Here is a 17,923-nt window from a genome sequence, read left to right on the forward strand (position 1 = left end):
TGATCTTTTAAAAGAGCCATCTTTTGGATTTATTTATCTTTTCTATTATGTTTTGACTTTCTGTTTCATTCTTTTCCACTTTTATCTTAATTCCTTCCTTCCAGTTTGTTTTGATTTACTTTTTAAAAAATTTCTGAAGAAAAGTACTAAGTCCCTTTGTTTTTTATCATCTTTAATATGGAAAACATTTAAAGGACGTATTTTCCTCTAAATACAGATTTAGCTGGATTCCATAGATATTGGTACAGTGTTCTCCTTTTCACTCCTTTTTAGATAATTTTTAAATTTTCCTTGGTCATCTGTTTAGGAATATGCTTTTTAATTTCAAAGTAGTTAAGTTTGTTTGGTTTTTGTTACCTTTGTATATACTTTCAGCTTGATTAGATTTTGGCTGGTGAATGTGGTCTTTAAAATTTTGTTAAGGTTTTCTTTGTTGCCAAGGTTGCAACCTGTTTGTACATGTGTTTCCTAGATATGTCAACATTTCTGTTCAGAAGATATTAGACTTCTGTAAATCCATTATACTGATTTTATTGACTACACTTCAGTTTCTCTTTGTCCTTAGTTTTCTTCTTTTTGCCCTTTCATAAATTTTATTCTGTTTATATCCTAGGAGCGAAACAAAATAGGCAGAACACATCTTATCACATTTGAAAAAATATATACAGAAACAGAAAATTTTTTCCTTATAAAGACAAAAATTAAAAATTTCAAAGGAGCATTTGTATAAGCATAGTTAAGCTAGGTAGACAATAGCATTATCTTCATTTGCTAAAACAGTAGTATTTCCTGAGGTAAGTGAGTAAACACAATTTACCTTATGCCCTGAAGCCTTCTCCTAGGCAACTTTTTTTTCTTTTGTAATGAAAGTAAATTTTCATTAAAAGAATAATTTAAGAATAAACACACATTTGTAGGAAATTACTACTTAAAAAATTAATGAACATCCATATACCTTCTCCTAGATTTACTAATTTTAACCATTTTGCCACGTTTGATTTCCTTCTGTGTGCATTCCTCAGAAATTTTTTCCAACTTTATCCTGCTTAGTGCCTTTAATTTTGAATTCCAGCTTATGTTATATTAATACTGCTTCTGCTCTCTTTTTATTTGGATTACCTGATGTTTCTAATGCTTAAAATGTATCTCTTAAAAATGTCACTGCCGATTTTAATTTTTTACCTAATTTGACAGTTTTTGTCTTTTAAGGTAATGAGCTGTGTATTGATTTTATTCCCCCTACCAGATCCTATTTATTTTACATTATTATTTTCTCTTTTTTCCTCTTCCTTATTGTTGCTAGTTATCAAGTTGTGATTCATTCATTTCCCCCCTCTAATCAATTTGGAAATTCTGTTATAATGTCTGTTCCATTAATGGTTAATACACCCTTCCTTGTACTTACCATACTTATTGCTCCAGTATTTGAAAAAAAGATTGTTAGCCCTCATTCAAGTAAAATAAGACCTTTAGATTATTTTCACTTCTTTCTCCTTCACCTCCCAACCTCAGAAGATTTTAGAACATTTTTTGTAACTAAAATTCTAGATTTTACTCAGTTAATTTAATTCTTTTGGTTCTAGGATTTCCTTTGTCAATTTTAATTTAATTTCCTTTTGTCAGTATTAATAGTCTCACTAGCATTCTTCTGGTAGAATTTGCCTGATGAATCTTTTTCCATCTTTTTACTTTCGTGACTGAGGCAATATAGTCCATACTATTTAAAAAAATTTTAATTACTACAACAGAGCCAATGTACCTGAGCCTGCAAGTCACTGACCTTTATTTAGCATCAGTATTTTTAAAAACTGAATTTTAAGAGTTCCTTTGCAAATTGAAGTAATTTTTTAAATGCTTTTGCAACAGTAGATTAACTAAACTCTATAAACATTTTAAATTATGTTCCTAAATAAGTAAAGATAATGTACTTATTCATATGATCAGTTCTTTTGCATTATGAAAATTTATACTTGCCAATTTTTGGTTTGTTGAAGTATAACGTAGTATTTTTTCCTTACTTGTTATGTATTATTTTACATAAAACTATTGAACATGACAGTATTTATGCTTAAGATTTAACTCTAAAATTCTTACCTGTTTAAAAAATATTTATTTATTTATTTGGCTTGTGGGCTCTTAGTTTCAGCATGCGGGATCTTCATTGTGGCATGCGGAGTCTCTCATTGTGGTGCTCGGGCTCTTTGTTCCAGTACGTGGACTTCTCTCTAGTTGTGGCACGTGGACTCAGCAGTTGCACTCATGGGCTCTCTAGTTGTGGCACATGGGCTCTCTAGTTGCGGCGCGCAGGTGCCAGAGCGTGCAGGCTCAGTAGTTGTGGCATGTGGGCTCTCTAGTTGTGGCACATGAGCTCTAGAGTGCATGGGCTTAGTTGTCGTGGCATGTGAGCTTAGTTGTCCCATGGCATGTGGGATCTTAGTGGGATTGAACCTGCGTCCCCTGCATCGGCAGGTGGATTCTTAACTACTGGACCACCAGGGAAGTCCTCTTAACCCATTTTCTTTTAATATTTATTTATTTATTTGGCTGCACTGGGTCTTAGTTGCGGCACATGGGATCTTCATTGCTGCATGTGTGGTCTTTGTTGCGGCATGTGGGATCTTTAGTTGTGGCACGTGGGCTCTTAGTTGCGGCATGTGGGATCTTTTTAGTTGTGACATGTGGGATCTTTAGTTGTGGCATGTGAACTCTTCGTTGTGGCATGTGAACTCTTCGTTGTGGCATGTGGGATCTAGTTTCCTGACCAGGAATTGGGCCCCCTGCATTGTGAGCATGGAGTCTTAAGCACTGGACCACCAGGGAAGTCCCCCCATTTTCTTTTAGATAAAATGGTGCTTTATGTTTGTTTTAAAGACCCAGTATCTGCTCTGTGTTTATTATATTTTATTTTTAAAAAAATTTTTATTGAGGGATTTCCATGGTGGTCCAGTGGCTAAGACTCCATGCTCCCAATGCAGGGGGCCTGGGTTCGATCCCTGGTCAGGGAACTAGATCCTACATGCCACAACTAAGAGTTTGCATGCCGCAACTAAAGATCCCACATGCCACAACTAAAGATCCCGCATGCCACAACGGAGATCCCACACTGGCAACGAAGATCCCACGGGCCGCAGCTAAGACCTGGCGCAGCCAAATAAATAAATAAATATTAAAAAAGAATTTTTTATTGAAATCTAGTTGATTTACAATGTTGTGTTAGTTTCAGGTGTACAGCAATGTGATTCAGTTATACATATATATATAAATATATATATTCTTTTTCAACATTCTCTTCCATTATAGGTTATTACAAGATATTGAACATAATTCCCTATGCTATACAGTAGGTCCTTGTTGGTTATCTATTTTATATATAGTAGTACGTATATTTTAATCCTAATTAAAACTCCTAATTTATACCCCCGCCTTTGGTAACCATAAGTTTGTTTTCTATGTCTGTGAGTCTTTTCTGTTTTGTAAATACGTTCATTTGTATCATTTTTTTAGATTCCAGATATAAGTGATATCATATGGTATTTGTCTTTGTCTAACTTACTTCATTTAGTATGATAATCTCTAGGTCCATCTGTGTCACTGAAAATGGAATTATTCCATTCTTTTTATGGCTGAATAATATTCCATTGTATATGTACACCACATCTTCCTTATCCATTCATCTGTCAGTAGACACTTAGGTTGCTTCCATGTCTTGGCTATTTTAAATAGTGCTGCAGTGAACATTGGGGTGCACTCAGCTTTTCAAATCATGTTTTTCTCCAGATATGTGCCCAGTAGTGGGATTGTATGATCATATGGTAGCTCTATTTTTAGTTTTTAAGGAATCTCCATACTGTTCTCTGTAATGGCTGTACCAGTTTACATTTCCACAAACAGTGTAGGAGGGTTCTTTTTTCTCCACACCCTCTCCAGCATCTTTTATTTGTAGACTTTTTGTTGTTGGCCAATACGCCCAGTGTAAAGTGATACCTCATTGTAGTTTTCATTTGCATTTCTCTAATAATTAGCGATGTTGAGCATCTTTAAATGTGCCTTTTGGCCATTTGTATGTCTTCTTTGGAGAAATGTCTGTTTATGTCTTCTACTCATTTTCTGATTGGGTTGTTTTTTCTTTGATATTGAGCTATATGAACTGTTTGTATATTTTAGAGATTAATCCCTTGTTGGTCACATTGTTTGCAAATATTTTCTCCTATTCCATAGGTTGTCTTTTTGTTTTGTTTCTGGTTTCCTTTGCTATGCAAAAGCTTTTAAGTTTCATTAGGTCCCATTTGTTTATTTTTGTTTTTATTTCCATTACTGCAGAAGACGGATCCAACAAGATACTGCTGCAATTTGTGTCAGAGTGTTCTGCCTATGTTTTCCCCTAGGAGTTTTATGGTTTCAGGTCTTACATTTAGTTCTTTAATCCATTTTGAGTTTATCTTTGTGTATGGTATGGTGTTAGAGAATGTTCTGATTTTTTAAAAAATTTATTTAATTAATTTATTTATGTCTGTGTCAGGTCGTCATTGCAGCACGTGGGCTTCTCTCTAGTTGTGTGTGGGCTACTCTCTAGTTGCAGCATGTGGGCTTTTTTCTGGTTGTGGTGTGTGGGTTTTCTCTCTCTAGTGGCGTGCGGGCTCCAGAGTGCGTGGGCGCTGTAGTTTGCAGCATGCAGGCTCTCTTGTTGAGGCACATGAGCTCAGTAGTTGTGGTGCGTGTGCTTAATTGCCCTGCGGCATGTGGGATCTTGGTCCCCGACCAAGAATCAAACCTGTGTCCCCTGCCTTGGAAGGTGGATTCTTTACCACTGGGCCACCAGGGAAGTCCTGAGATTGTTTTAATTTCATTCTTTTATTTGTAGATGTCCAGTTTTCCCAGCACCACTTATTGAAGAGACTGTCTTTTCTCCATTGCGTATTCTTGCCTCCTTTGTTGTAGATTAGCTGACCGTATGTGTATGGGTTTATTTCTGGGCTTTCTACCCTGTTCCATTGATCTATATTTCTGATTTTGTGCCAGTACCATACCGTTTTGATTACTGTAGCTTTGTTGTATAGTCTAAACTCAGGGAGCCTGGTTCCTCCAGCTCCGTTTTTCTTTCTCAAGATTGCTTTGGCTATTCAGGGTCTTTTGTATTTCCATATAAATTTAAAAAATTTTTTGTTCTAGTTCTGTTAAAAATGCCTTTGGTGATTTGATAGGGATTGCATTGAATCTGTAGATTGCCTTGGGTAGTATAGTCATTTTAACAATATTGATTCTTCCAATCCAAGAACATGGTATATCTTTCCATTTATTTGTGTCATCTTTGATTTCTTTCATCAGATACTTACAGTTTTTGGATTACAGGTTTTTTGCCTCCTTAAGTAGGTTTATTCCTGGTATTTTATTCTTTCTGATGCAATAGTAAATGGAATTGTTTACCTAATTTCTCTTTCCAACCTTTCTTTGTTAGTGTACAGAAATGCAATGGATTCCTGTGTATTAACTTTGTATCCTGCGCCTTTACTGAATTCATTGATGAGCTGTAGTAGTTTTCTGGTAGTGTCTTTAGGATTTTTCTATGATAAATGTATGATATGTATGATATCATGTCATCTGCAAACAGTGACAGTTTTACTACTTCTTTTCCAGTATGAATTCCTTTTATTTCTTTTTCTTTTCTTATTGCTGTGGCTAGGACTTCCAAAACTGTGTTGAATAACAGTGGTGAGAGTGGACATCCTTGTCTTTTTCCTGATCTTAGAGGAAATGCTTTCAACTTTTCACCATTGAGTGTGATGTTGCCTGTGAATTTGTCATATATGGCCTTTATTATGTTGAGGTAGGTCCCTGCTATGCCCACTTTCTGGAGAGTTTTTATCATAAATGGATGTTGAATTTTGTCAAAAGCTATTTTGGCATCTATTAAGCTGATCATACGGTTTTTAGTGTTCTGTTTGTTAATGTGGTGTATCACACTGATTGATTTGTGTATATTGAAAAATCCTTGCATCCCTGGGATAAATCCCACTTCATCATGATATATGATCCTTTTAATGTATTGTTGGATTTGGTTTAATAGTATTTTGTTGAGGATTTTTGTGTTCATCAGTGATATTGGCCTGTAATTTTCTTTTATTTATTTATTTATTATTTTGGCTGCTCCAGGTCTTAGTTGCAGAATGTGGGATTTTCATTGCAGCATGCGGGCTTCTTAGTTGTGGCATGCGGACTCTTAGTTGCAGCATGCAGACTTCTTAGTTGTGGCATGCGAACTCTTAGTTGCAGCATGCATGCGGGATCTAGTTCCCCGACCAGGGATCGAACCTGGGCCCCCTGCATTGGGAGCATGGAGTCTTACCCACTGGACCACAAGGCAAGTCCTGTAATTTTCTGTTTTTGTGGTATCTTCGTCTGGTTTAGGTATCAGGGTGATGGTGGTCTCATAGAATGAGATTGGAAGTGTTCCTTCCTCTGCAATTTTTTCGAATGGTTTCAGAAGGATAGGTCTTAACTCTTCTTTGAATTTTTGATAGAATTCACCTATGAAGCTATCTGGTCTTGGACTTTGTTGGGAGTTTTTCAATCACAGATTCAATTTCAGTGCTTGTATTTGGTCTGTTCATATTTTCTACTTCTTCCTGGTTCAGTCTTCAGAGATTGTACCTTTCTAAGAATTTGTCCATTTCTTCTAGGTTGTCCATTTTATTGGCATATGTTTGCTTGTAGTAGTCTTTTATGGTCCTTTGTATTTCTGTGTTGCCTGTTGTAATTTGTCTTGTTTCATTTCTAATTTTATTGATTTGTGCCCTGTTCCTTTTTTTCTTGATGAGTCTGGCTAAAGTTTTATCAATTTTGTTTATGTTTTCAAAGAACTAGGTTTTAGTTCTGTTGATCTTTTTTTTTTTTTTCTTTTGGTCTCTATTTCTGCTCTGATCTTTATGATTTCTTTCCTTCTACTAACTTTGGGTTTTGTTTGTTCTGATTTCTCTAGTTGCTTTAGCTGTAAGGTTAGGTTGTTTATTTGAGATTTTTCTTGTTTCCTGAGGTAAGCTTGTATTGCTGTAGACGTCTCTCATAGAACTGCCTTTGCTGCATCTGTTAGGTTTTAGATCGTCGTGTTTTCATTTTCTTTTGTCTCTAGATATTTTTTTATTTCCTCATTGTCTTCTTCAGTGATCCGTTGGTTGTTTAGTAGCATACTGTTTAGCCTCCATGTGTTTGTGTTTTTTGCAGTTTTTTTCTGTAGTTGATTTCTAATCTCATAGGGTTGTGATTGGAAAGATGCTTGATACAATTTCAGTTTTCTTAAATTTACCGAGGCTTGCTTTGTAGCCCAGCATGCGATCTATCCTGGAGAACGTTCCATGCGCACTTGAGAAAAGAAATTGTAATCTGCTGTTTTTGGATGGAATGTCCTATAAATATCAATTAAATCTATCTGGTTTGTTGTGTCATTTAAAGCTTGTTTCCTTATTTATTTTCATTTTGGATGATACGTCTATTGGTGTAAGTGAGGTGTTAAAGTCCCCCACTATTATTGTGTTACTGTTGATTTCCTCTTTTATAGCTGTTAGCAGTTGCCTTATGTATTGAGGTGCTTCTGTGTTGGGTGCATATATATTTATAATTGTTATATCTTCTTGGATTGATCCCTTGATCATTATGTGGTGTCCTTCCTTGTCTCTTGTAACATTCTTTATTTTGAAGTCTATTTTGTCTGATTTGAGTATTGCTGCTCCAACTTTCCTCTGATTCCCATTTACAGCGAATACCTTTTTTTATCCTCTCACTTTCAGTCTGTATGTGTCTGTAGATCTGAAGTGGGTCTCTTGTAGATAGCATATATTTGGGTCTTGTTTTTGTATCCATTCAGCCAGTCTTTGTCTTTTGGTTGGAGCTTTTAATCCATTTTCATTTAAGGTAATTATTGATATGTATGTTCTTACTGCCATTTTGTTAATTGTTTTGGGTTTGTCTTTGTAGGTCTTTTTTCTGCCTTTCCTCTTTTGTTCTCGTCTCTCTTGTGATTTGGTGACCTTCCTTAGTGTTGTGCTTGGATTCCTTTTTTCTTACATGTGTGTATATCTATTATAGATTTTTGGTTTGTGGTTACCATGAGGATTCGGTATAGCAGTCTATATATATTTCCATGATTGTTTTAAGTTGCTGATTTTTTTATTTCAAGTGCATTTCAGATATCCTGCTTTTGTATTCTCCTCTTCTCGCAATTTTTGTTTTAGATATCATATTTGTGTGTGGATGATTTCCTACCTTTACTGTAGATTTGCTTTAACCAGTGAGCTTTCCCATTTCGTAATTTTCTTGTTTCTCATTTTGGCCTTTTCTTTTCCACCTAGAGAAGTTCCTTTAACATTTTTCATAAAGCTGGTTTGGTGGTGCTGAATTCTTTTAGCTTTCGCTTGTCTGTAAAGCTTTTGATTTCTCCATCAAATCTGAAAAAGAGCCTTGCTGGTAGAGTATTCTCAGTTGTAGGTTTTTCTTTTTCATTACTTTAAAGGTATCATGCCACTCCCTTCTGGGCTGCAGAATTTCTGCTGAAAAGTCAGCTGATAACCTTATGGGGATTCCCTTGTATGTTATTTGTTGCTTTTCACTTGTTGCTTTTAATATTTTTTCTTTCTCTTTCATTTTTGTCAATTTGATTACTATGTGTCTTGGCATGTTCCTCCTTGGGTTGATGCTGTATGGTACTCTCTGCGCTTCCTGGACTTGGGTGACTGCTTCCTTTCCCATGTTAGGAAAGTTTTCAGCTATTATCTCTTCAGGTATCTTCTCAGGCCCTTTCTCTCTCTTCTCCTTCTGGGACCCCTATAATGTTAATGTTGGTGCATTTGATGTTGTCCCAGAGGTCTCTTAAACTGTTCTCGTTTCTTTTCAGACTTTTTTCTTTATTCTGTTCTGTGGCAGTGATTTCCAACACCCTGTCTTCCAGCTCCCTTATCCATTCTTTTGCCTCATTTATTCTTCTGTTGATTCCTTCTAGTTTATTTTTTATTTCAATTATTGTATTCTTCAACTCTGGTTGTTCTTTATTTTTTCTAATTCTTTGTTGAAAACTTCTTTTAACTTCTCACTTTGTGCATGCATTCTTTTCCTGAGTTCTTGGATCATCTTTACGATCATTGCTCTGAACTCTTTCTTGGGTAGATTGCCTATCTCCACATCACTTAGTTGTTTTTCTGGGGTTTTATCTTGTTCTTTTGTCTGGAACATACTCCTCTGCCATCTCATTTTGTCTAAGGTTCTATCTGTATTTTTATGTATGTGGAAGGTTAGTTATGTTTCTTGACCTTGGAGGAATGGCCCTCTGTAGGGGAGGTCGTATGTGTCCCAGCAGTACACGCCCCCTCTCATCACCCAATGACCAGGGACCAGCTGGTCCCGGGATAGGTTCTGACCTTTGTTTGCAGGCTGAGTTCCACAGGCACTGGGACTGTATTTTTCTTGCTTCTGGTATCTGCCCACTGGTGGGTGAGGCTGGTAAAGCTTCCTGTGGGAGGGGCATATCTCTGCCCGCTGGTGGGTAGAGTTGGATCTTGGCCCTCTGGTGGGCAGGGCCATGTCAAGGGGCGTGTCTGGAGGTGGCTATGGTCTCAGGAAGTCTTTAGGTAGCCTGTCTGTTGATGGGTGGGACTGTGTTCCTGCCCTATTGGTTGTTTGGCCTGAGGCACCCCAGCACTGGAACCTATAGGCTGTTGGGTGGGGCCAGGTCTTGGTGTTAATGTCCCAAGTAAGATGTCGGCCTTCACTCCTGGGTATGTTTGCCACCAGCTTTGATGTCCCAAAAAAGAGTCATAGCCACCACCCACCTCTGCACGAGACCATCCAAGACCAACAGGTAGGTCTGGCCTAGGCTCCTGTGAATTCACTGCATTTGCCTTGGTTCCTGGTAATAAGACCTTGTGTGCATCCTTCAAGAGTGAAGTTTCTGTTTCCCCCAGTCCTGTGGAATTCCTGTGATCAAGACCCACTGACCTTCAAAGACAAGTGCTCTGGGGGCTCCTCCTCCCAATGCCAGACCCCCAGGCTGGGGAGCCTCTTGTGGGGCTCAGAACTCTCACTCCTGTGGGAGAACTTCTGTGATATAATTATCTCCAGTTTGTGGGTCACCCACCTAGGAGGTATGGGATTTGATTATATCGCAAGTGTGCCCCTCCTACCATCTTGTTGTGATTTCCTCTTTGTCTTTGGATGTAGCATATCTTTTTTTGGTAGTTTCCAGTCTTTTTTATTGATGATTGTTCAGCAGTTAGTTGTGATTTTGGTGTTCTCATGGGAGGAGTGAGCTCAAGGTCTTCTACTCCACCATCTTGTCTTGTTTTCCTCACTGGGTGCTCCAGCAGGAACAGCACAGAGGTCCCAAGAGCGCTGTTACCAGGTCTTGTTAATGTAGCTTGTATACAGTCATCTTTGGTAAACCCTGAGAAAGTAGAGCGTAAACCATGTGGGAGCATTCAGAAAAAGGAAGGCTCTGTGCTGCTATTTAAGAAAAAAACATCCTGGATAAAAGTCAGCATGGCCCTCCTCAGATGTTGGGGCACATACAGGAGCTCTTTTCTCCTGCACATGTGGCCACATGCAGGCATTTGTCCCAAAGCCAAAGTGTATGTTTATTTTTTGAATGGGAATAAATAAAAATGAAGTTAATGAGAAATTCTAATTTGGTTTCTTGAATTACAATATGGATTTTTAAAAAGAGTAACTTCTTATTTCACTAATGAACCAGAACTTGGTTGAACCTGAGTCTTTATGTTTAAGACTTATCTTTAAAAATTCTTAACCAAACCAAATTCTTTCTTTCCTTTTATAGCGTAGATGGGATTTTTGGTCGGTTTACTTTTTTAATTGGAATAAATAAAGTTGAAGTTAGTGAGATATTCTAACTTGTATAACTTCTCTTGCCTTGTGAATCTTTAATGAATGGTCCTTATTTCTTTTCAAATGTAAATGCTTTTTTATATTCTCTGAAACCTAGTGGTTTAATTAAAAATCCATAATCTAGAATATCTTGGAGGTTTTTTCGGTTTTTTTTAACTGAATTTGTAAAGGTCAGGCCTTAGCATGCCTTGGGTGTTCTGGCCACAACTAAAATGACTTTTGAAGACTTACTTTCAGGAATCATTTCTGTAGTTCATAAAATGACTTTTGAGAGGGGCATGTGTGTATGTATACACACAAAAATAAAGTGGATTTAAAAAATAATTTCTATATCCTTGAATGTTGATTTTTTAAAATGTCTGTGACTATTATTGGTATTCTATTTGCTCATTGATGAATTCTATGATTAGAGAATAAGGATATTGGAAATACATCTTCCTGAGTTTTACTTCTGACTTAGGTTAGGAGAGAGTCTCTGACAGGGCATTAAGGGGACATTTTGCAAATGGGCCAAATTTTCCTCTCTGGTATTTGTTTGAAAACTCAAAATGTATATAAAATTATGGTCTTGGTATTGAACCAAGGGAAGTGACTAATAATCATGTTAAAGTTTATTGTTTCCTTTGTTGGGATGAGTTCCACCAGTATGCAGTCCTATTCTATGAAATAGTTCTTTGTTTTATTGAGCTGGAAACCATGGCTTTCAAACTTAAAGGGAAGACCCCTAAATCTAGTAATTTACTATTTGGTAAATGAGCTTATGCTTATGCTTTTTCATAGATTTTTAGAGTTGGACAAGATTTTGTAAATTAGCTCCTCTAAGCAGATCAGTTAGTGGCAGAGCCAGGGCTGAGCCTGGACCTTCTAGATCATGCTGGGCTTTTTTTTTTTTTTTTTTTTGCTGCCTTGGGTCTTTGTTGCTGCATGTGGGCTTTTCTCTAGTTGCCGCGAGCGGGGGCTACTCTTGTTGCGGTGCACGGGCTTCTTATTGCAGTGGCTTCTCTTGTTACGGAGCACAGGCTCTAGGCACGCAGGCTTCAGTGGTTGTAGCACGCGAGCCCTAGAGGTGCGTGGGCTTCAGTAGTTGCAGTGCGTGGGCTTTGTAGTTGTGGCTAGCAGGTTCTAGAGCACAGCCTCAGTAGTTGTGGCACACAGGCTTAGTTGCTCCGTGGCATGTGGGATCTTTCCGGACCAGGGATCGAACCCATGTCCCCTGCATTGGCAGGTGGATTCTTAACCACTGCGCCACCAGGGAAGTCCCAATCATGCTGTTTTTGTTTTTTTGTTTATTTGTTTTTTAAAAAATAAACTTTAAATTTTGGAATGGTTTTAAATTTACAGAAAGGTTGCAGATAGAGTACAGAGATTTCCTCAGTACCCTTCACCCCACTTCCCCTACTATTAACATATTACATTGCCATGGTACATATGTCAAAACTAAAACCAACATTGGTACATTACTGTTAATTGAACTCTAGGCTTTAAATGCATTTCACCAGTGTTTCCTTTATGTCCCAGGATCCCTTCTAGGCTACCAGACTACATTTAATTTCTATGTCTACTTAGTCTCTCTAGTCTATGATAGTTTCTCAGTGTTGCTTTTTTTTTTTTTTTTAATAACTTTGACATTGTCTAGGAGTACTAGCTGGGTATGTCTGATGTTTTTCTCATGATTAGACTGGGGGTATGGGTTTTTGGAAAGAGTATCACAGATGTAGAATATCTTTCTCGTTGCATTTATCAGGGGTGGGGGGTTACATGATATCCACATGCCTTCACTGGTGATGTTAACCTTCATCACTTGGTTAAGGTGGTGTTCGCCAGGTTTCTTCACTATAATTTCCCTCTTATCTTTCTCTACTCTTTGGAGAGGTAGACTCATGCTCCTTTTACCTGGTATTCTGTCTTCCTATCTATCTATTGGTTTTTACATTCTTACTAAGTCTTAAATTTTTCTGTCAGGTTAAGTTCTTAGACTGAAAGTGGTCTAAATTTTTGTCAGTAGCATTTGTTGGATCCTCATTATATGAAGAGTTTTTGGCACTTGGAGATTTATTACACATCTCTCTTTCTCTTTCTCAACATGTTCACATAGCACTGAAATCAACTTTTTACATGTTTGCTGCTTCTGTTGGGTTGTAAAAATGAGAGATCTCGGGGCTTCTCTGGTGGCGCAGTGGTTGAGAATCTGCCTGCTAATGCAGGGAACACAGGTTCGAGCCCTGGTCTGGGAGGATCCCACATGCCCTGGAGCAACTAGGCCCGTGAGGCACAACTACTGAGCCTGCGCGTCTGGAGCCTGTGCTCCGTAACAAGAGAGGCCGTGATAGTGAGAGGCCCGCGCACCGCGATGAAGAGTGGCCCCTGCTTGCCACAACTAGAGAAAGCCCTCGCACAGAAACAAAGACCCAACACAGCAAAAATAAATAAATTAATTAATAAACTCCTACCCCCAACATCTTCTTAAAAAAAAAAAAGAGAGAGATCTCTTCACTTCTGTATTTGTAATGCCTAGCACAGTGTCTGCTGGCTAGAAGTTTTGCAGTAAATGTTTTGTTGAACTAAATTGATGAAGGAAACGTGTATTAGTTGGAAAACACAACAAACATCTGATATTTCATCCTAGTTTGCTATTATTAGAAATTAAAACTGGGAGTTCAACTGACTGAGTAGACCAACGAGCAAACAAAACTCCTTAGGAAACTCCTAAAATACTGGTTCTCAAAGCATGGTCTCCTATAAACAACGTCAGCATCACCAGTTAACATATTAGAAATGCAAATTCTCAGGCCGTACCTCAAACCAACTGAATAAGAATCTCTGGGGTTGTGTCAAAAAACCTGTGTTTTAACAAGCCCTCCAGGTGATTCTAATGGCCAGAAATTTGAGAAATACTCCCTAAAAGCATAGAGGATGGAAAAAAATCAAAGAAAGAGAACAGCTAGTGGTAATTAACTGCAACAGTGAATCTAGTCCCCTCTTTCCCTGCTGTCTCTGTCCATGAGTAAGCTTAGGTTTATTTTTGATGCATTTACCTTGAAATCATCAAAAAGATATATGAAATGCTTCTTAGTTAAGTGTCTGTCTCTAACTGTGCAAATGCATTTGCTAGTACATTTCAGTTTAAAAACTAGTTGCTGGCCAGGTTTCAAGCGTTGTACATCATTTGATTTAGTTGCTGTGTTTGTTTCAGTGACATGCTTTGATTAGGATAAAGTACAATATAATAAGAAAACAAACAAAATCATAATTCAACTGTATACTGTTCACTTTTTCTATTTTATTTGGTGGAAAAGTTTTTTACTTCAGTTTTGTCAGGAAAATTATTTTCAAGGCAACATGAACTTAGTAATATATTTTTTTAACTTTGAAAAACTGTGTTGTCTGTTGGCAGCAGATGGCTGACATAGCTTTTTTGCTTCAAGTGTCCACTTTTCCAGGAAATGACTCCCATCTGTAGCAAGAGGAATGCTGACCTTTAATGTGCATGTTAGTCACTTCTTTTAGCTCATTGCCAAGCTAATAATATTACATATATTGTGAATTTGTTTGAAAGTATGAAATAATATTACATATATTGTGAATTTGGTTGAAAGTAGTTTTCTTTCTGGAGTTTCAAGCTTTTGGAAATAGAAAGTTTGTGGGGTTTTTTGTATTTAATAATTAAAAATAATTTTAATAGGTAATACATTCTCGTGGTTCAGAAATCAGTACAATATAAGAAGATATTCAGTGGAAAAAAATGTCAGTCCCATCCTTGCCCTCTACTGCTCCATTTACACCTACTCTATATATTCTTATTTATCCTTCCTTTCTCGTTTATCCTCATAGAATTTCTTAATGAAAACAGATATGAATAATTATTATCCCCTTACCATAAAGGTTACACACTATTATTATACATACACACTGTTCACCGCTATACTTTTTTCATGTTAACATAGTATCTTGGATATCTTTTTTTTTTTTTTTTTGCGTTACTGGGGCCTCTCACTGTTGTGGCCTCTCCCGTTGCGGAGCACAGGCTCCGGATGCGCAGGCTCAGCGGCCATGGCTCATGGGCCCAGCCGCTCCGCGGCATGTGGGATCTTCCCAGACCGGGGCACGAACCCGTGTCCCCTGCATCGGCAGGCGGACTCTTAACCACTGCGCCACCAGGGAAGCCCCTTGGATATCTTTTGACACAGAGGGCTCCATGATTCTTTTTCTGGTCAGCTTTATTAAGGACTACTTTACATACAATGAACTGCATTCAATTTAAGTATATAATTTGATGAGTTTTGACAATTGTATATATCTGTGAAGGTACCACCACAGTTAAGATACAGAATATTTCCCATGGATTTGCTTTTTCTTGGGCAGGTGGGGGGTTGGTTTGTTTGATAGTATTTCATTGTATGGGTATACCATAGTTTTTTAAACCAGTCTTTGCTGATGAGCACTTGGGTGCTAATACAAACAATTCTATAATTAAAAACCTATTTCATACAGCATTTCCTATGTAGGCAGGTAGAGGATATCTGAGGATAGACTCCCAGATGTCAGATTTCTGAGCCAAAAGGGAAATAAGTAATTTGGTAGATGTTGCCAGAGTACCATTCAGTAGTCTTGGTACCAGTTTGAGCTCTCACTGGCAATGTACGAGAGTGCCTGTTTGCCCAGTCTAGCTAACAAATTGTGTTATGAAACTTTGGACCTTTGCCATTAGAAAGAAAATGGTATTTTCATATAGTTTTAACTTGCCATTTTCTTGCGAATGAAAGTGAGCATATTTTTATAAGTTAAAGGATGGGCCATTTGTGATATATACTTTTCTGTAAAGTATCTGTTAATACTCTTAGCCTATTTTCCTACTGGATTTTGTGGTTTTCTTCTGTTAATATCTAAGTATTCTTTATATATTAGGGAAGTTAATTCTTTCTTTGCAAATATTTTTTTCCCCAGGTTGTTTTCTTTTGACATTACAAGACCTTTACTTGAAGGGTGTGTGTCTAAGTTTTTACTGCTTAGGATATCTTCCTAAAAGTTGCTTAGTTTTGATTTATTTCCTTTTCTCCGTCCTTCCTTTCATCTCTCCCTCTTTTCCTCTTTCTTTCCTTCCCAGCCTAATTTCTTAATAAAAGGATTTGAGGCAGCTTGAAGATGCTTTTTTCTTGAGCAATAATCAGTTCGTGGGTGGTTGTTGTTAAATGATTTTAATATATATGACCCTGGTTCATCTGTTTTGAAGGCCATGTTTTTGGTATACTGCGCATTGGAGAAAGAACCTGTGCCAGTGTCCTTGCCTCCAGCCTTGGTGCCACCTTCTAAGAGGAAAACGGTCAGTATATCAGGCTCTGTGCGGTTGATCCCCTCTTCAACGTCAGCCAAGGAACCTTATCACTCCTTACCACCTGTAGGCATTTTACCTACCAAAGCACCGTTAAGACAGGTATAGATTTATCAGTGTTAAAGGACTATTTTTAAAAAACAAAATGCATGGCATTTAACAGTTGATTGCTTGATGAAGATAGAAGGAGCAATCAAAGGGATCAAAAATTCAGAGCTCCCTCTGGTTGAACCTATATAGTGTGATGTCCTAGAGAAGACAATCCTCTCCTGCATTTGGCCTTACTTAGGTCATATGGATGTTTCATTGGCTTTGCCTTGATCTACCTGGAATTAAAGTTGGAGAAAGAAGATGCTCCATGTTAATCTGGCATGCTTGCCCTGGCAAAGTGAATAGATGTTTTGTTTGTTTAATCTCTAGTTAACTCTTGATTCTTTGGGATCAAATTTTCCAATTTGGGGTTGTTCAAGGCCTTTTTTTTCCTACAACCTGCTTCTTGTTAGGTTGAGTAAAGGAAAATAATGACAGAATATGCAGATCAGCCAGTTTGGCTACAGTTAAGAACGGGGAATGAAACTATAAAAAAATGGAGATTTAGAATTATCTGAATCTTTTGTTTATGTAGACTCTCCTAGTTACGCATCTTAATGTGGTCATTCATAAGTCAAGAGTTAACTGTGCTTGAATTTACTCATTACTTAAAAAAAAGTAAAATGGACATCTTTAAGTACAGTCCCTATAGCTAACCTGTATTTTTATTCTGTAATTTTCTCTTCATCACAGCATTTCAATTGGGGTGTGATGGAAGTGACACACTTGCTATAGTTAGTGGGGTAGAATTGCGCAGAATTTGTGAAAGTTACTGTCATGGGCTGAAAGAGGGACACTTCAAAGTTTGTTTCATTTTGGTGGAAATACTATATATATATTTTTTTCCTGTAGTGGGTTGTATCCCCTGCAGAAAAAGCTAAATATGATGAAATCTTCTTGAAAACTGATAAAGATATGGATGGATTTGTGTCTGGATTGGAAGTCCGTGAAATCTTCCTGAAGACAGGTTTACCTTCTGCCTTACTAGCCCATATTTGGTAAGAGTTAATATTTAAGTGATTTAAAAAACAAATATGGTTTTGTATCAACTCTAGTTTTGTAGATTCTTATTTTTAGGCATTTGTAAGTAGCACAGTTTTTGTTTAGAATTCTTTGTAGAGAAAAATTTAAGTCTGATGATTTCTTCTGGATAGTGGACAAAAGCTTGAGAATGGGTTACCTATAGTTTTATTAGATTGACAGTGTCAGTTAATGGTTACTAGAATGTTAAAATCCAGCATTGGTTTATATCAGCTAATTAAACTTCAGTTTTTAAGAGAGAATCCAAAATTCTGAAATTTAAACAATATAAAACAAATCCAGAATCTTCAAGGTATACTTGTATAATTCTTTCTATAGGGTATATGTATACTTTTATACCTTTACGTGGGAACTATACACTTGGTCCTTTAAAAATGACAAACTTTAGTGTCTCTAATGAATTTCACATTAAATGAGATAATATAATGAAAATGCTTTTTATAGTGTTTCTGCTGCCAATCCACCTGACTATACTGAGATTAGTTATCATGAGGTTTTCAAGGGGCAGCAAACATCAGAAGTGAAACCATATAGTTGCAAAGAGGAACTTAGAAAAGAACAAAGGACAGCAGATCTGCT

At 37.2% G+C, this 17,923-nt stretch overlaps 1 protein-coding gene across 2 annotated transcripts in view; it reads left to right on the forward strand.

Moving 5' to 3' along the window:
- Window positions 1-17,923, forward strand: part of EPS15 (epidermal growth factor receptor pathway substrate 15) — a 160,736-nt gene that overhangs the window by 49,101 nt on the left and 93,712 nt on the right. The window contains exons 9-10 of one of the 2 annotated variants that reach the window (XM_060305654.1): window positions 16,115-16,315; window positions 17,156-17,301. In XM_060305654.1, coding sequence (XP_060161637.1) covers window positions 16,115-16,315; window positions 17,156-17,301 — 347 coding nt within the window. The remainder of the gene's footprint in view (window positions 1-16,114; window positions 16,316-17,155; window positions 17,302-17,923) is intronic. The other variant, XM_030870101.2, reaches the window with a different exon arrangement.

This window comes from Globicephala melas, chromosome 1 (genome assembly GCF_963455315.2).
Source record: "Globicephala melas chromosome 1, mGloMel1.2, whole genome shotgun sequence".
NCBI lineage: Eukaryota > Metazoa > Chordata > Mammalia > Artiodactyla > Delphinidae > Globicephala > Globicephala melas.